This window comes from Caloenas nicobarica, chromosome 8, assembly GCF_036013445.1.
Source record: "Caloenas nicobarica isolate bCalNic1 chromosome 8, bCalNic1.hap1, whole genome shotgun sequence".
NCBI lineage: Eukaryota > Metazoa > Chordata > Aves > Columbiformes > Columbidae > Caloenas > Caloenas nicobarica.
The window spans coordinates 24,024,000-24,049,151 of record NC_088252.1 but is presented as its reverse complement, the minus strand read 5'-3'; the positions used below and the strand labels follow the sequence as shown (position 1 = coordinate 24,049,151).

The 25,152-nt window shown below is 38.3% G+C and overlaps 1 protein-coding gene across 3 annotated transcripts in view; it reads right to left on the bottom strand.

Annotated features, from left to right (window-relative positions):
• ARMC9 (armadillo repeat containing 9) overlaps window positions 1-25,152 on the bottom strand; it is a 64,661-nt gene that overhangs the window by 21,859 nt on the left and 17,650 nt on the right. For all 3 annotated transcript variants that reach the window (XM_065639798.1, XM_065639797.1, XM_065639799.1), the window contains exons 10-20: window positions 20,856-20,891; window positions 13,897-13,931; window positions 12,682-12,793; window positions 11,652-11,744; window positions 10,289-10,379; window positions 9,278-9,401; window positions 7,239-7,378; window positions 6,359-6,435; window positions 4,517-4,591; window positions 3,333-3,423; window positions 1,973-2,031 (exon numbers count right to left, since the gene is read on the bottom strand). In XM_065639798.1, coding sequence (XP_065495870.1) covers window positions 1,973-2,031; window positions 3,333-3,423; window positions 4,517-4,591; window positions 6,359-6,435; window positions 7,239-7,378; window positions 9,278-9,401; window positions 10,289-10,379; window positions 11,652-11,744; window positions 12,682-12,793; window positions 13,897-13,931; window positions 20,856-20,891 — 933 coding nt within the window. The remainder of the gene's footprint in view (window positions 1-1,972; window positions 2,032-3,332; window positions 3,424-4,516; window positions 4,592-6,358; window positions 6,436-7,238; window positions 7,379-9,277; window positions 9,402-10,288; window positions 10,380-11,651; window positions 11,745-12,681; window positions 12,794-13,896; window positions 13,932-20,855; window positions 20,892-25,152) is intronic.

Below are 25,152 nucleotides of genomic sequence, written 5' to 3'. Positions count from 1 at the left end.
ACACTATCAGGCAATTCAGTGTCGCACCTTTTGTGAAGGAGCTCCTTATCTCTGCTTTCCCAACAGAGCACAGTATCCTCCAAAAAAGTATACTAGAGTTCAAGCAAAAATATGAGTACTTTGGATTCTCACAATACACCTAAGACGCTCAGTCTTGGAACATCAGTCAAAGGGTGTTAAGCAGCATATTAAACAAAGGGAAGTTATAATGACTAATCCTCGGAAAACCTGTCTTGTACATCAAGCATTGGTTTTGGCTGGAAGGAGTGGAAAGATTATAGAAAACTCACTTCAGGACTGCAGGAGGTGAAACAACTACAATACTATAATCCTATTAGGAAAAAAAACCACTCGAAACACACCAGTTTATTCTACCCCCTTAGAACAAAAGAGGGAGAGTCAATTGTTAAATAAAACTTCCTCGTAGCTCTAAACTTAGAATTTCCACATAGCTCTAAATTTAGGCAAAGTCACAAGGGTATTCAGATCACGTGCTCGCCATCTATTGTGCCACAACACAGAAATTTGCTAAATAATGCAACCAGTGCAAAACCTCCCTGGACGCTGCCAGGCAAAGGCTGGATCCTGCAAGGTGCTGCACCCCGTGGCAGTTGAGGACACACCACACCTCGTACAACTGGGACACGCTTTTTTCTCTGCTTTCCAAACATAAAAGGTGCACTTGAGAATGCACTCAAGTCACCTGCAGGACCAGGGCAAGTCTCAGACTGTTGCATGGTTGTCACTGCTCAGCAGCACTCGCGATAAAGTGCAATGAGCTGGTAGAAGGTGGATACAACTGACTTGGTAAATTTTATGTGTCTTGTTCTTTTTTGGTTCAGGACAAAAACTTTTTATCTGAAAACTTGTTTTTCAGTAAATATATGTTCTCCAGTAATATTTATAATACAAGCATGCTTTGCAGAGATCACTCTCAACGTCACTGACTACTTCAGGGCAGGTACATGATATAAATGTTTGTGCACATACGCACCCATCTAAATACGTACAAATGCTATTCCAAGGACTTTTACCGTAGCTGTTATTTTAAATTTCTCAAGCAAGATTTTTCAATAATAGACAAGCATTACGTGGTAGACTTATTTGAGACAAAACTCCCATGTAACTTCCTACATAGTATATTTTCAACATCCCCCATGCACTTATGACAACATCACCAGTGAAGACTGGGTTTAACATTTCCTTCACATCATTTACACCTTGCTTTTCTTGTTAATTTAGATGATCAAATATGCTGGGTTGTCTACACCTGGGATCCCATTATTCTATGCAGACAGCTTCTTAAAAAAATGCCGAAGTATTAGTATAAAACACATTTATTAGCAAAAACAGAAATGCACAGCTAACCAGTTTATATTTACTATGACATTGCTTCTCATGCGTACTTTGTTTTTTCTTTTCTCTTTTTATGGGACTTATTTCTTAATTTGTAATTACTGTTTTCCTTCATTACATACAGACGATTTATCAAATATATTTCAAAGTTTCCAAACAGCAAAAGAAGTCACATCCTGAACAGATCATGATACCTTAAGAAAAAGTAACAACATGTTTATAAAATATTTTGGTGATAAACTGGTTCATTTGGTTCCTTTATTTTTAACTACTGAAATGGGTCTGCTTAAAAGCAAGGTTTCTACTGCTACAGTAACTTCTAATCTCTTCACTTATTTCAAGTTATAATCCTTTATCACAGAGGTGGTGACTTGCCAAAATAAAAGAGTAGGACTTCACATGAATATAAGGGAATGGAAACCGATCCAATTTTCTTGTTAATATTAATACACCTTGGTAATTAAATAAAATAAAAACCCCAAACAAAAAAAAGCCAAACGAAAACAAAAACCAACCAAGAAAACAAAACACCAAAGTCTGGCTTATTGACACAAATATTTTCTGTCTAGAAGGTCAAAAATTTTTCTAAAAGGTGCCAGAAGGCCTTTAAACTTACTTCCTCATCCTCCTCTTCCTCTTCATCATCAGACACAAGACTATCATTTAATGTCTCTTCTAGAAAGAAGCAAAACAAAATGGTGTAAGAGTACATGTGCAACTTCACAATCTCTAGTCATTTCTTCTCTTTTGCAACAGTGAGATTTAGCTTGCTTCTCATACAGACATCCTGTTCTTTTCAGGACAACTACTGGAATCATTTGCTTCTAATAAAGCATTCTAGAAATCACTGAAATCGGGAAAATGGCAGAAACAGAAACACTCTGGAATATTTATTTTCTCATAAATCCCACTATAAGGTCTCAGTGTATTTACTGACAAGACTTGAATGAAAATATGTGCATTTGCAAGTTCAACCATTTTTCAACTAATTTTAAAGAAAAGATTCTACTTCTCCCTACAAGCACTTCAATATTATACTGCTTTTATAAGTAAAAAGATAGTAGAATACTTATTGTAATTTTTGGACAAACTAATTTCTTTAGGAAAAAGCAGCCAGGCTTGTACTGGACATGTGTACACTCAGCTTTTACTCACCAATCAGACAAAACCTTTTTAAAATATGATTCACAGGTAGAAGAGGAACAATTCTATAACCCTGATGAACAAATATTGCACAGTGGCAATACAGTGTTTAAATACTTCATTTTTTCTTTTAGAAGCTAAGACCATAAGTTATGCAGTCTTCTGCTCTTTCCAAAAGCCAAAGAAAGCAGTCAAACTTGTCCTACTTTTACTGTACAGAAAGATTTAATCAGAATTCATCTTCTTTTCATTATTTGCCTTCTCTTTCTTCAGCCTTCATTGCAACCACAAGGAACAGAAAATACAATAAATAGTCTACATCCTCATATTTATCTGTATTAACACTGCATTTACAACTCCTGGGACTCACCAACATACTGTCCAAAAAGGATTTTCTCTGTCCCCTATTTAGGATACGCCATTTCAGATAACAAAGCTACACTCCTCAAGAGATAAGAAGAGCAGAGACAGACCTGTTCCCTAAATCCTGCTTTACAAATTGTATTACCTGTTTATTTTTGCAGTTGACAGCAGTCTCTCATTACTGTGAGGCCACTGGCATGAAATAAAACTGTTGAGGTCATAATATTTACAGTTCCAAGACTTTGGGATTAAGACCTATTCAGCCTTTTACTTCTTCTTTATAATTGTAACACAAAAGGAAATTTTAAAATACATGTGACATTCAAATCCTGACATTCACTATTCACCCTCTTTCAGACCGTCACGCTATTGTTATTCTTTGAGAGTTTCAATGCAAAGTAAAAACATGAGCTTCCTTGTGGCTTTTGTGAAAGATTTACAGCTCAGATAGCTGCATCTGTTCTTCTGACCTGAATTGAGCTGCTTGATAATAAATTCAATCTGTCGGATCATCTCTGCATTTCCTTCCTTGATAAAGCAGCGCAGAATTTCTTCCATTCCCTGGATGTAGTGGAAAATATTGCTAGATTAGTATTTCATGTGACCACAGTGACAGAGTTTTGTTAGCTAAAATGTCATTGTTTAGTTGGGAGAAACAGAGGCAGTGTGGAACAAACCACTGTGCCCACCTCTAAACACTCCATTTTGTCCATACACTTCTCAAAGACAAAAACAATATGCTGTCTAGATTGCTTCTAGGTTTGAATACAGAAGTATCCATGATGAACAGCAAATTTTTACAATAGATCTGCTGCTTCTGCCTTCTGAACTCAATACACAGTAGCCAACAGAAAAGGGAAAATCTGCATTGACAGAGACATCAGCGCAAGGTTCAGAGAAGCAAAAAGCAGGACTAACTTTGACCTTCCCTTAAGCCTAGTTTCTCTCTTTGTGGCCCCTTATGGGATGGATATTGTGTCTTTAATCATTTAAGATGACTTCTAATCCTCTGTGCGCTGTGAGGTAAAACATCTGGCAACAATTTACGGCTGCATGTCTCTACATTAGTTCTAAGATACAAGGATACACGGCTATCCCAGGAACAGCTTCCTGAAATTTAGAAGTTAAACCACATTCATTATCATTAGACTTTCACAGAAGAACAATTCCCAGTTCTGCTAAAACGTTCCTCCTGCTGCCTTGCCCAGCAAATCATGTCTACACCAGGTAGAAACAAAAGCAGCACGATGAACTCATCCTCTTAGTGGCTATTCATGGGTTCAGAATGAGTAAAATAAGGGGAAGAAGCAGCAGGACAGATGAAAGCACGCCCTGGGCCACATCCAATCTACAAAATGCTAGATGGACAACACTATTCTAAAGCAACACATTTAACTTATAATTTAGACAGAATCCTTCACTCTGCTGGGGCTCCACTTCTGGGAAAAGACCAGCAAATACGGCAGAAGTGTTTGAGACATACATTCGTATCTGCCTCAAAATCAAAGGTGTAGGACCTCTTGTGGATTCCCTTCTCAAAATGCCACGGCTCCTACCTCACAATCCTGCTGCACGCTGCTCAACAGCTACCTGCGCGCGTGCCACCTTTGGCATATGCGTTGATCTTTGTGCTGTGCAAAGCAGCACCTCTTACCATTGCTCTGGCTTCTTCTCGGACAGAAGGGATGGCCAGAATGCTGTACAGTGCTCCGTTCACATACGGTTGTATCTAAGAGGAAGAAATAGTCATACCACTAAGAAAAACTCTTACATACACCCCAGCTGACTATAAGCAAAATTTAAGAGTGAAGGTGCAGAACAACTACTTGCAGAGAGTTTAGTCGGGCTAATCTGCACTTGCAAAAAGGCCCACTTGGGAAGCAGTGAACTTTCAGGATGCAAATATTCTGTGATATGGTTTATCTAAATCAGTATTGCTGCATGCTGATCCTCCCCCTCCCCCTGCTTCTCAAACTGCATTCTTGCAAATTGACCTAGCCCTAAAAAAAAAAAAAAAAAAAAGGCAGAAAAAGGTTAGTTTCTGACAAACACTAGTGGCAATACAAAAATAGGACAGAGACAAGACTGTGTCAGCATGAACTCAAGGTAGGCTTCAAGGCACTGCAGCCTTAGGCAGGATGAGAGAAGCCGTAGAAGGTTACTCAAAACATCCTCTCACTCTGCAGCCTGTTACTGTGCCGCAGCAGAGGCAAAAAAACCATCCAGCCCGAAAGCTCTGCATTAGGGTTAGTGAAAGCCACCAGATCTGTCAAATTAGTTTTATCAGCACTTATGTGACGCTTTGTATTGGCCAGTTACTTTTGGAGCACTAAGATTCCCACTCATCTTCTGTCTATACCCTTGGAAAAAAGAACAGTGAGCTAGGCTGGGAGCAAGGGAAGCAAGGAAAGGGAAGGAACTGGGATTTACGCGGGGATTACACAGCTTCTCAGGAAGCTCTCCCGGCCTTCTGCCTTCGATGTCGATAACAAAACCTCTATCAGCTGCACTGGTGCAAACTAGGTTGTAAGAACGCACCCGCTGAGAGAAATTTCAAGGTCATTCTAAGGCACAGAATTCAACAGTATGGTATATTTTCAGTTTAAGCTATAAACAAAAAACCATTTATGATACAATCATTGTGTATAAACATAAGACACCAGAGTTTATATTTCATCTTTCCAAGAAGTCCCCAAACACCTTGCACAAAGGATCATTCCAGAATACTCTAGTAAAAATTCTGCCTTCCTGATTTCAGCTTCATACAATATTTGCCTACATTTTTCCTGCCTACAATTTTACTCCATGGTTAAAGAAGTTCCCCTCTGCAGAGAGAGCTGAAGCAATGCTTTATATAGCAGATACCAAAGTGATGTTCCAGAAAGCATAAGGTAGAGATAACTAATAATTTTTAACATTTTTCTTTGAGGCAGTTTAATTTAGCATCTAAGCTGCAAGTGTGTCTAGAGACAGAAAAGAAATGAACCACAAAAGAGTTAAGCAGCAGGTTAAATGAAGGGACAGATAAAAAGATAATAAAGGTTCAATGTCAGAAGCGTACTGCTTTCTCATAATATTCCTTAAAACTACTAGCAGATTTGTTTCTTTGTACCTGATGTTTTGCATAATGGGCTTGCACCACACATTGTTCATCTCATGAACTAGTTAATCTTGAGATGATTTGGTGTGAGATGACATTTAAACAGCATCAGAAACTGCAATCAAGAAGGCATGTGTATTGCATTATAACTATGCATCTAAAAGACTTTCATTCTCAGCTGCCAACATTTGTTGAAGGAAGACATAATTATGTCTAGAAAGACCAGTGCCCGATGAAATAAAATTTACATAATTGTGAATTTTAGGAAAACTTCACACAACTTAATTACACGAGGGAAACAAAACCAATTTATTTATTTTCATTTCTTCCTTTCTTGCTTTGTCTTTATTTTTTCTTTGTACTTTTTCATTAACCCAGAGTTTGCTGTACAAATACCTCATGATTCTCATGGCCAAGAAGATCAGAGAGAACTTTGAGCACATGGTTTGCGATCCTTGCACACGTTTTCTTCCCTGCAAAGTGAGAAAACATAAATATGCTTGAAAAAAATATGATCAGAACAAGCTTCTTACTTGCTTCTTAAAATCAGTACTAAATATAATTTACACGGAGCAATATTGTTTCTTGTTCCTGTCAAATGCTGCTCAGTATAACTGAGCTGAAACCAGTGGAGTTACTCTGGATTTACACAGTTTTAGTCTTGGACAGGATGCAACACAAAGGGATTTTTAAAAGTTTAACAAAGCCATTATCTTGCTTATGGCAAGCAATTAATTCTTCATTCTTGCCTTACTTCTGTTTTTAAAACAAAACTTACTTTAAGCTCCTTTTAAGTCTCTTGGACATAGACAGGACCTTATTTTCTGGAGGTGAGGTAATCTCTATATTGTAGAAGTGAAGCATGCAAATGAAGGTTAAGTTCCTCACCATTATTCATCACTCAGTTCTGACCTTCTTTTATACAGATAAATCTCTAACACAAGTATAAGGCGTCCTTTGAAAAGTGGGCCTTGCATGTAGGAGTGGCAGTCCTCACATATGGATACAAAAAAAGAATCAAATCTTAGAGGGTTCCATTGATTAACTGCCTTCTTAATTCTTTAGATTTTGGTGAAGCTAACCTCCATTGTTTGGGATTATTGGGAAAGAGATCTGCTCAAAAACATCGGTTATAACATTCAGATATCTCTGGTCATGCGAGTCCCGGCTACTAATTATAGTCACTTGAAAGAATCCATGTATATCAGAAAAAAAAGATTCACAACCTTCCCTATCCATTCCTTGGAATAAAGTTGTAATTCAAAATGTGAGACACCTGCACTCCGCAGACAAAGATTCATGAGCAAGGCAACAGAATACTCCAGCGTGTAATCAGACAGGCAATCCGAATCCCTGAGAACATCAACCAGCCAGAAAATGAGCCCATCGTTGATCATGGCCGACTGCAGTGCACGCCTAGGATCAAAAAACAAAAAGCCCACAAAAATCAGACCACAAGACAAAAAGCTTTCAAATACATTTATAGCAAATATAAGCACATTAAAACCCTACTTCATCATTCATTAGCCTGCCAACGAAACCCCCCCAAACTATCCATTTTGGCAGAATCAACTAAACTAAGGAATTAACAAAGCCTGAAGAAATTGAAGATGTGGATTCCCACAGGGTTAGAGCACTAAAAGGTTGTTGGGTGAATTGGGTTTTTTTGTGGTTTGTTTTGGGTTTTTTTTAAACCTGCAAGCTACTGAGGTAGGTTTCTTCATTGTTTTCTAAGGCTTCTAACCACCTAAAATTGCATTTTCAATTGTCTTAAAATTGGTAAAAAAAGCCAGCTACACACAACAGACCCATAAAACAAATTAATTACTACTTCTGCCATAGGTGCCCATAGCACTATAGCACTTTTGTACTCTTGATTTGACAAATTAGATTTTTTGCTTAAATCTACTTGCTCCTTCCTCTAGAGATTCTTAAAGCATGTATTCTTTTAACTCAACCTGTAGGTGCCCTTGAAGAGTATATTGAATAAAGTGCCAGGTGGTCAACTGTGCTCTCCTACTGCAGAAATTCCTCACTTTACAATAGAAAAAAAGAAGTATATACTGGTAGAAAGGTCTTACTGAAGAACACCATTTTAAAAAACATTTCCAATTGGCAGTAAGTCTAAGCTACAAAAATCAAAGCAGGTATTTTCCTGGTCTTGGTACTTGGGATCTGGATTACTCTTGAAAGTTCATATGCTTCCTCGGTCCTGGATCTTGCAGCAGGTCTATGGCATGGACTGAGCAAAACAAGGGAGCATCCGACCACACGTTCAAAAAAAAAAAAAGAGTCCGTCATGTCAAGTATCTGGAATTAACCTTCTATAAGATTAACTGTTATTTTTTAGGAAGCAAAAAACTTTCAAATTTTAAGTAGCTTAATGTCTAGGCCACAAAATTCAAAATGACTTGTACTATGAACAACTGCTTTAATCAAAACATCATTTTCTCTAAGATTGGTTTAGGATTTCCAGCAGTATAAGGCATCATGTCAGGAAGCAGTGCAGAATTCTACCCAAAGCACATTTACATGTGCTTCACCTAGACAAGTTCTAAATGAAGCAAATCCAAAAGCAGCCTTCATTCTTCAACACAGCCAAAGAAACAAATAATTAAAAAAAAAATCCCAAACCAACGCTTGCAGTCTTAATTCAGACGAAGCATGAATGAAAATAACAAAAGCTCGACACATCCATAGACTTCCTCACATTTAGTTAACTATTCAGGGCTGAACATTCCTCCCTAGTATGGTGAAAACGGAGTACCTAGATTGTATTTATTTGATAAATGACAGCAACATCAAGCCCTTTACCGCTTTAGCATATTTCTTCTGTGGTGGGCATTTGAGACAGACTGCTAGAGCAAAAATAAGAAAGAAGACAGCCCATCTATAGACAGCTCCAGGAAAGAGGATCAAGAGGATGACAATGAAATCCCTGAAAAATGTTTGCAGAAAGGATAATGAAAACCTTATGCTTTGGAATGTAATGCAACTCTTTTTTCTATGTGGTATCTTTGGAACTTTCTCCATCAAGATTTTAACTTTGTTCAGTTAAGGAATACACATAAAATACAGAAGGCTGTGGCAGGAGATGTACATTTACTTGAGTCTTGACAGCTGGTAGGAAGTCAGGTTAATTCAGTCAGCAAAACTGAGTTCTCCTCCATAATAAATGACACTGCTTTCATCAGTCAGCAGAGGTTCTGATGATTGTTATGGGAAAACCAAGTGCTCTTCTTTCTCCCTGAACAGAGCCCAAATAGCCTGCATTTCCTCTCCTGCTGTCACCACTGCGTGCTGTGCTTTCATCACCTGAGGCTGAATTTCTGCAGAGCCCCCAGAACATTCTCCCATGTAAGGGAATCTTTGTCTTCAGCTTTCAGTCTCTCCTCCAGCATTCGCAGCAACATGGGGTTCTGAGAAAGGTAGACACGACCTGGTGCAAAAGCAGTGAAAGAACAGATGCTGAGATATCAGCTCATGACAGAAGAGCTCCCTCTCCTTGGAAAAGTAAGCAGGATTGACCTCAGTTTCTTCTTGACAAGCCACAATGTGGTGCCAAGACCCAAACAAACCTGTACAAATAAGTCATCTAGCAGACCAATTGCATTCAATGCAGCCACTTGGGGCATTAGAGGCCAAACTAGTACTGCAAAGAATCCACTATTCCTCTTTCAGGACATGCTTTCTGACCTGTCACAGTTCTGTACACTCTAGGAAAAGAATGGAGGTGTCCAAAGAGCTTGGGAAAGTGAGGTGCCCTACTGCTATTGACTTTAAATAGGACTGCAGTTCCTAGCAATAGTTAGCTCCTTAAGTGGCACCAGACCAAGGGTGAGAGATACAAAGCTTCATATACATACATACATACATACATATATAGATCAGATAGCAGTGATACACAAAGATTTATTCAGGTGAGTACCAGGAAGATAAAAGAGCAGCTGCGCTAACTACTGTTACACAGCCTGGTAGCAGTTCTGCCTATAGGACCTTTAATTAACAACGATTTTAAAATTATTATTATTTTTTTTACCCTCATGAAGAGACTGAAGACTACATTAAAGGCAGCACCTGGGTAAGTTCCCACATAGACCACAAATCATCAAAAGGAGTCAGAAATGCTGAATATACAGTGTCAAAATGAAAACTTTCGAGATACTGAAAAACTGTTTCAAATGCATGCAACAGAAGACAGTGAATCCCTAGAAAAAGCATGCCAATAAGGTTCTAAATCTCCACATGCAGTGACATGTATTTGTGAAGTATCTATAACCCTGCATTACATGTACATGCTCTTTTTCTTTGCAGTGAATCTCTTACCTTCTGCCAGTGAAGCTAAAGCATTGATAAGCCTTGCCATATACTGTCTGACTACCTCACTCTTCGAATGCAATAATTTGAGAACACTTCTCTGAAAAAACAAACATTAATAAAGACTCACCAAAGGAGGAAAAAAAAAAGTTAGTCTTCTATAATGTTTGAAAAGCCTCAGTAAATTTTCACACTAAACAAACTTTGAATGCATATCAATATCTTAATATCTTAATATATTTTCTAATCTTAATATATTTTTCTTTTATTGGCAGGGGCTGAGGGAGAGATGGAAAATGAACAAATAAGCAAATAACAGTTTCTCAGCTCAGCGTGCTAAAACACTATTAAGCTCCACGGTGCAGGGTGAGAATTATAATGAACCAACACAGTTATCAGTTAAAGCTGATATCTAAAATTAATATTTAGTCAGTGACAAAAATATATATCTAATTTTGTGATGAATTTAAATGTAGTAATGATACCTGAATAGGAATGTTTTTGTTTGACAGCTAAGAGTGGGGGAAAGCAGCTCAGTAACTTACCAAGAACATCACATTGCAAATGATTTTTAATCTGTTTTACTTCAGGCATTACTTATACATAACTTCCCTCTTACAGAAATTTACAGGGAGAAAAACAGATCATTGATTTAATAATCCTTTAACTTTTTAAGTGGTACAAGTTACTGTTGCAATGACAATGGGACCCACAATGTAACAAGTAGGCCCATTGCTTCAAACAACTGGGGAAATCAACTATGCACAAAATTCACTACTACAAATGAAAAAAGTTGCACTTTTGTTAGTAAAAGTAGTGGATTACAAGTGACTGAAGCAATCTTTCAAAATCAACACACCCGCAATTCCCCTTTCTAAATAAAGGTAATAATTTGTTCCGAATTCATTTAAATACTATTGAACATGTTATTACAAGCACATAATCAGATATTTGATAGGGCTATTGAGACTGAAGTCCTAATTTAGTTCTTATCCTAGATTAGTGGAATGGATTGAAAGTATTATCTAACAATACACAATCATTCAAAAAAGAGACACAGCATCTGATACGCAAGAGCTTATTCCTAAGTAAGGGGCTCAGGAGGCTTCTGCTCAACTCACTGGCATCAAGCACGGTGACAAACTTCCACCTGTCTATAAGAATTGTATCTACACTGAGAGCTCTTGCAATGCAAAGCTCTGCCCATCACATTTAAAGACTGGGATGCAGAAGCTAAACATATCCCATGATTTTGGCACTACTACTTTCCCCCGCCCCCCCTTCCAGAGTGATAAATTTTTCTGGTCAGCACTTTACAGAAACAAATGAGCAATATCAGATGCAAGTTGGAGGAAAACCCTTTCCAGCTGACCTGACAGTTGCTGTGGCAGTCTAGGAGGTCGTTACTGATGTAGGCTTGCAGGACAGTGTCTCTCTGCTCTCCAGGATGTGATGTTGTCAAGCGCTAAAATAAATAACAATCAGTCAAAAAAAAAAAAAGGTAACGTGAATTGATGACCACTCAAGATTTTAAAGGTGCTGATACCCCATAGCTGAGAAACCTCTTCTCACGGGGAGAAGGAATTCAGCCTCAGTGATCTAAGGGAAAGAGGTGGACTGACCTGACCTCAGCTCAGTGATCCATTACAAAACTGCTACTCAGGAGCTGCCATCACTGTCCATACAGGAAGGATGCAGCATTACTTCCCATAAAGTTAAAAAGCCCCTTTAATAGCTACAGATGTGGTCCTTTCTAAAACATCTAAGACAGAGTACTGGGCTAGAAGAACCAGTGGTCAGACCCAACGGATGTTTTCTTATGTGAAAATAGACACTGAAGCTTGATCAGAATTCCACTATTATTATCTTTCACGTCTGTCTCTTCGGACCCATCAGCTTCCTTTTCAGCACAAAAAGGTAACTTCCTGTTGTCACCTTTAATTTTTCTGAAATATCATTATATGATCTGAGTCAACCAAATCATAGGCTCTTGTAGAATACCTTGATTATACGGGAAAATTGGTGATTAGAGTCAGGCACTTCTTGGATACAGCAATACTTACATAAATTTAAAATGGGGCAATATATGGAAAAATGAACTGCCTAAATCAACAACAACAATTTATTTGAAAAAACATCAGAAATTACTTTCACTGAGGATCTCAGCAATTCCTATCTGGCTTTCCTCAGATAAGAAGAAAACCGCTAGAAATAGATGCCTACTTGACTAGGCTTTCTTCATCATCTCAAGAGCCTTAGCAAGCTTCACCGACAAAGAGAGAAGTTGCCTGTAATGCTGAACTGATGACTAGAACCATCATCCTGCTCTTAAGATGGATTTTAGTACTGGATCCCTCCAGAAGGGACCTATTTCTTTATTTCTGCAGAGGCCTCTCCCTTACCCAGCGCAGAGCCTGCAGCAAGAAGGCCTTGAGACGATCGTTCCCTGTAATCAAATCTTTCTTCAGCTTCTCGTAATCCAATGAGGGCAACAATGGCACATCCTGCATCTTCCTACAATGCAAATGGGAAAGACATTAATCAAAACTCTCCTTATTCAGCACAGCTGATGTTACTGAGGTGAGAAGAGCCAAAACAGGAAGGCTGCTTCAGGAAAAAGCTTCCACTTTTTTACACCTTTGTTACTTTTATTACCATTACCATGTGAGAACAGACTTTTTCAATTGATGCTCTGAGCTTTTTAGTGACACAGAACAGTACAGCAACATCCTTTTTTGCTCTGTGTGGATCACAAGCTTGTGGCCCTTAGCACTTGGTTACAAAAAGACACGGTAATAAGCTGCAGCTCCAACTTCACCACTAAGCCCCTGTGCACACAGAAATGTCTTCTCCAAGGCAAAGGCGGAAGGTTGGATTTTTACAGGCTGGGCTATGCTGGCTTAATGTAAGACTTCATACAAGACCACTTTCCATGCACCAGTACTGTCTTGCTATATTGAGTTTTAACATTGCAATAGAAGTTTCACTTTAAAAAAATTGCTTCCAGTCAGTGCTTTACTTTTAATATTTAAATATGTTCCACTAAACATTTTTTACTCCTATCTTCCTATCCTACTACTTTTCAAAACAGATTTTCTGTTATACATATAATTGTCCCTTGAATTATATTGTAAACAACAGGAGGATCAAAACATTACCTCAAAAATTTAATAAAATCTTCACCTTAGATATACCACCTCTATGTAATCTTATAAGCAAAAAATTATTACTAACTTGTCACAAAAAATTAAACTTGAGGCATCCAAAAATCCACGTGATTGATTCCCCTTTTCCTGGATTTGTGAGAAGCAAACCAATTACAATAACAGGACCGTGCTGTGCGGAAACAGCAAAGAAAACACAGCAACCAGCTCACAGGTGTGGAGTGGCAGATTTACTGGATTAGCAACATCCTGCTGAAATTAGGATGTTACTGAGCCTGCCCAACAGAAGAATACAGATCACACAATATTTGCCTGCTGGGTTCACTGAGATCGGAGGAAGCACACAGAGGACAAGCGATTCCCATTTGCAGACAAGGAGCAGTGCACTCCAGCTCCCAAACCCTTCCTCCTCTTCTCTACAGATATACATGAAGCTCAGCAGTAAATACTCACGCAGGGGCTAAAGATGCTCTTAACATTGTGGAAGCCTGGATCAGAAAAAGAGAGAAAAAAAGAAACCACAACGGATTAGTCCAAATTCCACACCAACAGTGTTACTAACGATGTCCACAGTGAATCCACTCACTGAGGTTTTGCGGTTCTTTTACTATAAAACCTATGTTGCAAAATAGAAACACAGCTAAAGGAAGAGACGACAGCAGTGTTTATCTTTCTTCTCCCTTAAAGCGTTTCATAGGTAAAAACCTCTTTCGTTATGATCTGGCTATGTTATCTTCCCTGTCATACTCTAAAAATTACCTACACTTGAAGCACAAAAAAAAAAATAGAAGGAAAAAAGTGAGTAGAAACTACCATCCAAAGCCCACTGAGAAAGATTAAGAACTTTCTAAACACATTTACTGACTTCAAAAAATTTCATATCTTAAAGTTGTAATTATATTTCATGGGAGACCTAGCACACGTTACAGCATCCAAATTTGCTATAGTTCTTTGTTTTGACACTAATGTTATCAGAATGCCTGTTGCTACTAATATGTACCTCTATATATAACTATTAATATGTAAAGATAAGACTGTGTATTCTAGTATAGATAAAAGAAATACGGAACAGCGTGCCGTTTCTCAGTGGTTCTGCCTAGGGCAAGTCCGGTTTAAGCCTGGATTATTTCCTCTCTGATGCAGTTGGCACAGAGCACATACAGCACCACCGCTGAATAAGTTGAAACTTAAATATATCAACATCATATAAAGTTTCCATATAAAAGCTGTCTGCCTCAGTAAATATTTTTTGCTAGAGCTAATTGTAGGTGAGCCAAAAAGCAGCAGTTCTGGCATGAGTGCTTCATATCATGCATTCTGATGTCAACTACATGCCATATTCGCAGAATATTCAGTGTCATCTCTTTGTGTTGATTTCCCTGCTCACTTTCTAAAAAAATCTCTCATTACCACTTATGCCTTTAAAACTGGTCTTCTCTTCTAACCTACCCTCTTTCAGTGGGAGCTATATAATTGATGTCTATTGTCAGGTTTAAAACAGGGATTTGGGAGACAAAAAAGCATGAAATACCATAGAGAATATTGAATTACCCCAGCTGACATACTCTTGAACACACCAGTGCATGGGTATCCTTCGGAATACAAGGAACTGTTCTCTTAGATGTGAAATAAGCTTATACGCACATTGGAAAGCATTTATATTATATTTAAGTCAATGAATGACTTGTACACAATAGACAATTAATAGGTCACACACTTCGAAATTCACCTGTCTTGACAGCAGTTCTCAAATCATAGTTTATTTTCCACAATAGAAAAGTCTTTCAAAGTATCCTATCTACCTAAACTGTTTTCCCCTCATTTACTTTTATTCATTTTCCATAGCATTTTTGATAAATATCAACAGTTAACTTTCGTTTAAACAAAACTGTTTTTCCAGTCAAAACCTATCATCTTGTACCTGAGTGTGCAATGAAATCACAAATCATTTTTGTTGGCTTCCTCAGCACTCTTCTCCATTAAAGGAAACTGGAAAGAAAGTGACTGTGGTATGTTAAAGCTACAGAAATGGCAGAGCCTTTGAAGATGAAAACACAAAGAGTAGTGAGCAAAGAAATAGAGCATGTCACTAATAGACATATTTATGGGTAGATGTAGAAACTCTCTGCTTCTCAGCAAAGTCCTTTTTGCCCATCACTCCTTCGCCATTTTAGAAAGAAAAATGTGCTCCAACCAAAGCCTAACCGAAGGATATATAATTGGTAAAGATATATGCATCACCCTTCCACACAAATAAAACTTTTTGGCAAGCTTTTGTAAGCTTTTATAAATTTCAAACTACAGACACGTCATTTGGACTTTTTAAAAAAGCAATCAGATCAAGGAGGACAAAGTCCTATTAATTCCCAAATTACTTTTTTAAGCTGGTAGATGGAGTGCAGCAAAGCATTTAGTAGGGTTTGGCTCTGTAGTCTGCCTGCACAAAAAGGCACCGCACAGTGAGGCAGACCCTGTACTGGATCTCGGAGGACAGGACCACCGAGACGGAGAACCTTCTTGTCGAGCACACGCTTTTCTGATCAGACCCAAGTTTATCAGTCTAGAACGTGCACAGGAGGGAGGAAGCGCTTTCAGGTATTTCTGGGAAAGCAATAAGGACACAGTTCATATTGTGTTGGGTTCAATGAAGCAAAACAGAAATGGTGAGAAGTTTTTCAGGGCCAGTTTGTCCTTCACTGCACCTTCATTTCTGAATCTGACTATGGTCAGCACCACTGATACGCAGAAAGAACGCAACCATGTTACAGGCTGAGATTTCCTTTCTTCATCTTCATTTACATGATCATGATTAGTCATAAATGAGCTAATCTGTACTGGTCCAGCAGAGCACACTGAGTAAGCCATTGGCTTGGGCCTCAGGAGCCAGCTTCTAGTCCTGATTCAGCTACCAACTGCAGAGAGGATTTAAACATGTCATTTCACATCTCTGGGCCTCCATTTTTCTCATCTGGGAAGTAGATACAGGCATCCATCTCTTGAATAAGCTGGGTTTTGAGATCTGGCAATGAATGGCAATCTGCAGGAGCTAAAAAGTATTATTTTGTGATTAAACAATCGAATGCTCATGGCACAACCACCACAAACAGAAAACCAACAGATTCAGTGTTTGATTACGAGAGAATAATTCTGCAAAATAAGTTAAAACCAGCAGATACAGTATAGTAACAACTCTGGTACGTGTATTTCCCAATTTGGAACTTATTTAGGCCTCTATTTTAAGTAATATTATGGGAACAAGAATTTCAGTAAAATATTGCTGGAGAATTACATTTCTGGTCATTTTTTGGCAGTTATGCAATCCAGCAGCTCTCCTGTGGCTCGCAGGGCTACGATTTCAGGGTCCACGCTACCTCAGGTCAGACTGAGGCACCCCGTGAAGCAGCGGGCCAAGGGACAGCATAGCTCTCCATCCATCGTTAAATGGGTGTGAAGAGATTCTCAATCAGTTTAGTTTTCAAACAAGTGATACAAATGCAGTGCCACTGAGCACTGCTCATTCAACTTAACACCCAGGCTACTTCTTGCCACAGACTCTTGGCAATAAGATACCTGGGTTATGGACTTGGGTGGAAATTAAGCCTGGAGAATACAACCCATACTCTGCTGAAAATTTCATGGTTCCCTTTACATAAACATTTCTAATTAAAAGAGTGAAATACAAACCCATCCTAACATTGAACTTGGTTTAAATCTTATTCCTTAAGCAGAAGGCTGCTTTTCACCCTGCAAGGTGCCTTGCCTCCCACACACAGGGGAGGGCAAATGCACATTACGAATTCCCTAGCAGGCAGCCCACCAAAACAAATACACTTTGTCCCCAGCACCTCCTTTTGCATTTTACTAGGTAGTATTTGTTTGTTTGCTTCCATTTCTCCTCTTTGGGATGGATCTGAGATGTCCCAATCTCAGGATATTTACCGAGTTAAATATCTTTACATAACCTAATCCCCCAAAGCTGCCTTTAAGTTCTAGTTGTCAAATCACGCATTAGCTTTAACAAAAGGAAAACCACACCTCAAATACAGCTGGGTCCTACAAATCACTTCTTGGGCTTACTTACATCAGCACACTTAAGTCATTTAAGACGTATATTCTAGCCGGTGCAAAAAGGTCATCATCTTCACCATCATCTCTGCACACAGCAGACCCAAAGCCGAGCTTTCCCCAGCAATCCTTCTGGTGGGACCGCCAGCTGAACCAGCCTTCACCCCTCTCAAGACCCTACTGCCATGGAAAGCACAAGCAAGAGATTCTCAGGAACAAAGACCTGCCCCTCTGCCAAATTAATAACAAAACTCTTTTTGAGTTCTTTGCAAAACTTCAGCCACGTGCTTTGAAAAATGGACTTCTGTGTTGCAGATACACATAAAACCATGAAGCTTTTAAAAATTATTTTTAGGATTTAACTGAGGAAAAGGTTAATATTGAAGTCTGGAAGTGGGCAGAACGGAGCCGAGTTTGGCTTTTTTTTTTAATCCTCACAGTTCCATTCTCTTTCCTAGTGTTCATTCTTAAATCTACATGCTGAACTCTGATATCTTGTAATTTCTGTGACAATAGTGCAAAACCTCCAACTGTACTGTGTTTTTGAGAGAGTATCTGGATGCAGGGAAGTTGGGACTCACTAAAACCGTTAGCACTGTGCATTCGTAGCCCTCGAAGCACTCTATATAGTAAGTAAATTCTTAATAGTTTTATAAGGCTAGTAGAAACATTATGGTCTTCATCTCCAAGTGATGAATCCAAGGCCACAGGATGAAAGGCAAACAGGGTTCAAGGCGCTGCCGACAGGTAACTTCTCGTTACACAACCGTCATGTCAACCGCTAGACAATACCCCAAGCAATCACGTGTACTCAGTTCCTCTTAGTTTTCCTAGATTAAAAAGCATTTATTTCCTCAACACCTTCTCCTAACCCCTTTCCCCAATCTTACCTTTCCTGGAACAGGTTAAATATTAATTCGGCCTTTTGAATAACAGTATTCTTTAAATTGCCAGTGAATAAAACAGTGGGAAGAACATGGGGTGTTTATGACTCATCTGTAATCCACGATTAGTGGCATTTGTGGACTTAATCTCAAAAAAAGTACTTTTCATGCAATACCTATCTTGCGACAGAATCATTTGTCATAAATGAAACACATGCAGAAACGAGGTCTCTTAAGGAAAGGAAAAGAAACAAACACAAGAAAACAACAGCCCAAGCATAGCTCATTCTGGTGGGATCATGGCGTATGACTTTTGTTTGTGCTGGTTCTTGCCAAAGCCAAACCAGGTGCTGTATTAAGTCAAGTAATTCTGTCATGATGCAGATTAGCCACAGATGGCAGCCCTTCATTTCTGAACCAAGCGAAGTATGAATATGAACGGCATGGAATAAAACAAAGAAGTTCAAAGGGGCAAAAAAAATAAAATTAATATTTATAAAAGAAAACAGATGCATTTCATGTGCAAGCCAAAACCACAATTGATTTTATCAAATACTGTAGCTCTGCATGCAAACCAGCTCCACTTTGCTATTTAATGTATATACTCATAATATGCTGAAGGCTAAAGCTGAAAGCCAGATTCTGTCCTCAGTTACCACTCTGAAAATGTGCTTTAAGAAGTCAGTGTAAATTCAATGCAGATTCAGAATTAATAATCTAAGATACATGATGAATATGTGAACAGTAAAACCAAAGTTTGAGCAAATTTATATATACCATTAGAACTCATACATTTATGTTGAGCTCATTTGTCATATGCTAATGACAACAAGACCGCTACACGCAGCCCTGGATGGGTTAGACAGAGCTTGTGTAACCTGGCAGGTCTACTGGGGCTATGCAAATTTATTTCATAAGAGACCCGCAAATGTTTTTAATTTTTTTTCCTTACTTATACTAGAGATATCCTGTTAGAAAAATTCCCAGTTGACATATGAAAAAGGCTGTCTAACACATCTGAAGTGTACCTAGAAGTCACACTGTAATACTATGTGATAATGTAATGACAAGACAAAAATGTCAGAAAAATAATAAAGTACTATATATAAACAGTGAGGGGAAGCTAGAGGAAAACTATCTATCTATTCAAGAAACACCTCTGAATTAGAGTCAGATAGCTTTAAAAAAGTTTATAAAACCTCTGCAAGTTCTTATATTCTACATCATATGAAGTTACACATAACTAAGGCTACCTGGATAAGGATAACGCTTTTGCTGAGCAAAGAATTTCATTCATAATTTCTTATCTGTAATCAACTTTTCTCAACCTCAAACCAGACCATTGTGCCAGGGAACAGAATGCTGAATATCAAGCAAAAGGTGGCCATTATGTTCATTCACACTGTCAACAGGAACAGGTGATCTTTTAATACAGGTGAATGTGGGCAGTATTCTCTGCATCAAGACAAAAGAAAGCACATAAGGAATAGTCCATTTAATTCTATAACTATTGGTCAAAACAAAATATTGTTTTAAGTGGGAAGCTGAGCGCCCACAGGGCTTACTGTAATTCCCGGTGAGGAACACATTTGGAAAAAAAAAAAAAAAAAGTACAATTTTTCCTGAAAAATGAAATTTCATTTTACCTAAAGAAAGCGGAAAAAACATAAATATGGATGATTTTAAAGCAGAATACTGATTGACATTTTTCAGAATCGGTGTCAATCACTCTTATGAATCGACTACATACCAAGTTACTTAGAAGTGGACTCATTTCCTCTCTTTGCAAAGAATGAACTGACTATGGGCAAAATTAGATACTTATGGTGTACTTGTAACACTGCCAGAACACAAACTTCCATCTGGCTTACAGAAGTCCCAGGCAGTACACAGAACACTGTCTTGCTTTTTCAGTTTTCAGTGAGAGAGGATCCATTTTAATTGCATGAAACAATTTGATAATCTTTGCTATGGAGAGGCAGTTTCACTTTACAAATTAAAAATATAAACGTGGAAAATAAGACGCACCTCTGAAAAGCACAACTCGATTTGCTGTATTATCTAAAGGAATAATAGTTATCGAAGGTGTTGTGGGATCAGCTCGTGTGGGCACATTCAGAGACATTATATACTATATACACTGATGTTCATGTGGAAGAAATAAGTACTTTCTGCACATTATAAAGAAGCTGTGTTTCATGTAAAAGTTGTGGACAAAGCTACTCCTTTGCTGACATGCTGTGTTACGTGTATTATGAAGCAATTAGGTTACTTAGAACTTCTATTCTGTTCTCCATGCAGAAATCCCAAGCCTTGCACATTTTTCGGCTCTTGATAAACAATATAGTTCATGTCAAGTTAAAATGCACGGAAAATTGTTACACTGTATGAAATGAAGAGAAATATAGATGGTGACAGACTGCAGCAGGCAATGTGAAAGGATATAAAGATATAGACACTTACATATTCGTCATCACAAGGGCTCATAGAGTAATATCCCTTTATGGGCAAACAGGCACACGTTAAAATAAAGAAGATTAAAAAAAAAGTTAACAGAAATAAATCACAGAGAAATTCACAGTTCTAAAAAAACCCCAAACCAATAAATCAAAATTAGCTATAAATTAACAATCTAGTTGCTTTGAAAAGTACAAGCACCTTCTTCTCCCAATGTATGTAACCGTATGTTTAGAACTGAAATCAGCATGTTTCTCTTTATAAATTTACATTACAAGTTCTCCTTTCAACACCTGGCAAGCATACCCAGTCCGTACATTATTCCATGATAACTGTCAGTTAGAATTGCTATGTACCAAGCACTGACACATTTATGTGAATATATGACCTCTATTGTTCACTACACTGAAGCAGCTCAGAGAGAGACACCAATGCCCATGGTGCTGACCAGAACTGCTCAGCTCCTGAGAAAGCAGCTGCAAGTGTTCTCCACACTTGCTTTGGCTGGAGTTTCTCACCAGCACATAATGAAAGCTGAGGGAATAATTAAGGTGTTTCAGCAATGTTATCAATTCCTCATCCCAAAAGGCTCCAAGGATAAATTAAGAAAAAGTCTCTGGAAGGAAACCTAAGATTTAGTTACTAAAATTTAAAAAAAATGGCGATAATTCATGGTTTGAGTGGTTTAGTACAAAATATGCCATGTTCCCTTCAAGTAGACTAAAACATCTAACTTAGAACAGCTTTACATCTAAAAAGAACAGTCTTAATTCAATATAAAAGTACACAGTTCAACACAATAAAATAAGACCAACATTAATTACTCTGCTTCTGGTCTTTTTGTGCAAACCTGCCAATACTTACTTTAGAGGACATATTTGTGCAGATGAATAAGCACATAGACACTGTATACAGCAGATTCCTCTTTAACAGACATATACAGCCTTATATAGAAGGTCTAAGAAACTGGCCACTCCTCACTGTGAGCAGAACAGAAAGTTCCTCCTATTCTTTAACCAATTTTAAAAATCTGACATTATTCTCTTTATTACCGTCACACTCAAAATTCCCTGATATGAATGAGTATTTTAGCTTTCAAAGTGCTATACATGCATATGACAGTTCCTTGCAAAGACATTTTAAAATTAAATTTATGACAAAGTACAACATCGATAGAGATGAACAAATGAGCAAAAGAAACCAGGAAATCACCTATACCACGATGAGAGGACATTTCAACACACACATGATCTAAGCCAGTGAAAAGGTACACAGGCATCAAGACAAAGATGACACTAAAGGAAAATTTTGACATTAAAGGAAACCCTGGAAGGTTGGACCAGAAGACATTTCAAGGTCCCTTTCAACCTGGGCTGTTCTATGCTTTGAGGACATTAACAGGAGAAGGTTGTGAAAACCCCTACTGATGGCAACACTTTACCTTTAGAGATGAGGAATTCATCCAAACAAAACAACTCACCCAAGTTGCCGCAGGCAGTTTTACCACCTGCAGCAACTTGTGCAAAAGGCATCATATACCACATCAGCAGAAAAAAAGAACTTCCCTTTGCTTAACTAAAGAAGTAAGTTTATTTCTTCTTTACCATAACTAAGTGGCAACACAGAAGAATCATGCCATGGACAGGGATGGAGAAAACTGATACATGTCATCCTAAGAAAATGCTTGCTTAGGGTAGATGCTGTTTGCTGTAATGTGCGTATCATTTTTAAAAGAAAGAGCGTACATCCACATAATACTTGGTGAATCTACTCTGAATGGTTCAGAGTAATAAAGAAAATAAAAACAACTTCTGTACCCTGTCTCCCAGGTTTCATGTGGTCTCCTGGTACAGAAAACTCTTTCACAAGAAGCAGAATACCTGCCACCAACTATTACAGCTTGGTGGTATGTTCACGTTTGCAGTAAAAAGCATATTTGAGGGGAAAAAACACAGACCAGCAAGTTTAAAAAATTTCTCATTGTTTACAGTTTGTAAATTACAGCTTAATTTCACAGAAGAGCTGGTGCTTTTGTCCAGTGACAGAACTAAACCAGTAGTTTTTCCACACCTTCAGGAGTTGTGCCAACAGAGACCTAAAACTTGCAAGGGACATTAATTCAACTAATTGTAGCTACAGGTAAATATAAGCAGACTCAATAGCTGTAAAAACATAATGGGCATTTATTCTATTCCATGACACAGGAGCAATATATGCAAACAATTATACAGCCTTCTAGTCACAGAAAGATTCTCCAGTAGTTAACATACATCTTGACTACTGACAGACTGTGCACCTGAAGAAGCAGTTCCCATCTTCCCTTTAATCTGAACTTGAAAGAATCTTATTACATTATCCCTAATCCAAGAAATTCCAGGAAGGTCTACATCTTACTTGAATCAGAAAATTTATTCATGAGTTGAAGACTTGAGCCTGTGCTTAAGAGGTGCTTTCGATGTGGAATGAATACACAACACTTTAGTGATAAAGAGCCAGAATCCGCTTGGCTTCATGATGTGTATTAAACAGAAAATTGCAGGCATCAAAAAACTACAACACACCCTTCTTACCCACCTGAAAAATCACTATTAGAAAGAAAAAAAGGAAAAAAACCCAACAAACTAAAACTTATCTCTCATCTAAAAGATATAGGGGATTATAACAGAACACTGTATTTAATTTTTTTTTTTTTACTTACTCACCATTACCCACATCAGCTCCCTATCCAAACCAACACCAGAAAGTCAGGAATCCAATTAAATCTTCAAATGAATGTTTCCTCAACTTGTCAGCCCTGGTGCTCTGACCTCCTATTCTTACATCCAGACCTTTTGCTCTGACAATTCTCTCAGGTTTCTTATCTCCCAATTCAGAACCACACATATCAAATGACATGATGGAAGATGGCGATAACATTCAACTGCAGCTAGGAAAAAAGCTTTATGGTAAAAGAGGGCTTTAGAGAAGCCTTGGAAACATCTCCCAACTGTGACACAGTAGTGTGGCCTCTCTCGACTACACGCAGCAGATGTATCCTGTCCATGGATTGTACATCAGGCTCGGGAGCTGACCCAGGAGGTCACAGAGCTGGCAAGAGACACGAAGCTGCTCTGTGGAAGAGTGAGATCCAAGCCAGCTCACCAGAGAGCACAAAGCACCAGCCAACACCAGAAGCCCTTGCTAAGTAAGATTTCATGGGTATGATTACACCGGGAAAGTCTTTTGGTTAAGAGACATCAGTGCCTCAGGTCTTAAAGCCAGTTTGGTAAGAAAAACTTGTTCTGGGATTTGTCCTCCCTACATCAATTTATTCCAGTGTGAAAGGACACAGCCACAGAGGAGGGCAAACCAGGAAGCTGATGTTTGTACAATAACTGCACAGATTAGTAAGTGATACATGCTACCTTTATTGTAATTTCGAAGCCTGAGACCTCAAGGCTTTCTATTACATAATACTACTTTCCTGACATTAAAAATTGAGCACAGAGTACAATGCACTGGGAACAAAATCAAGTTTGCAGACAAATAATGCTACCAAGGATATAATCCAAGGCATACCCTTTCATTTCCTTGGGCAATACTCCATTTTGGTTACAACACTGGTACAGTCCTCCTTCCCAGTATAACTTAAAAGCACAGTGTAGTGTAGCTGATTTAACAAAATACACTGTAAAGCTCAAGTACACATAGAATCATTTTGGTTGGAAAAGACCTTTAAGATCATCAACTCCAACCATTAAGCTAACACTGCCAAATCCACCTCTAAACCATGTCCTTAAGAATCTCATCTACACACCTTTTAAACACCTTCAGGGGCACCTCAAAGAATGATGTTGCTTTAGCATTTTATGCTCTCAGAACCTGCTCCCAAACCTGGATTGTCCAGAGTTGTGCCAGTATAGCTGACTGTGAACTCCAGCACCTCTTCTTTCCAAACTATGTAATGCACATCCGCTCGTCCCCTAAGTAAAACTGGTAGAAATTTAAGGCTGCATGTCAGCACAACAAAAAAGCAATTTCTTTGCTAATGATTTTATTTTTTGCTCATGGATTTAGAGATACTGATCTGCCAAAAGTAATTTATTTAAGGGTCTGGTCCTGACATCTGTGATGTCAGTGAGATAGGCTCAAATCCTGAACACTCAAGGTGAAGTGGGGAAGAAAACCCCAACAAACCACCACATTTAACACCTGCCAAAACTCTTTAGATGTTGACTTTTTTTTAAACCTCTCACTTATCTTGCCTACAGAGAGACCTAATGGTAAGGATGAGCAAAAGAGCTGCCCCTCTGCTAGTCTCTTC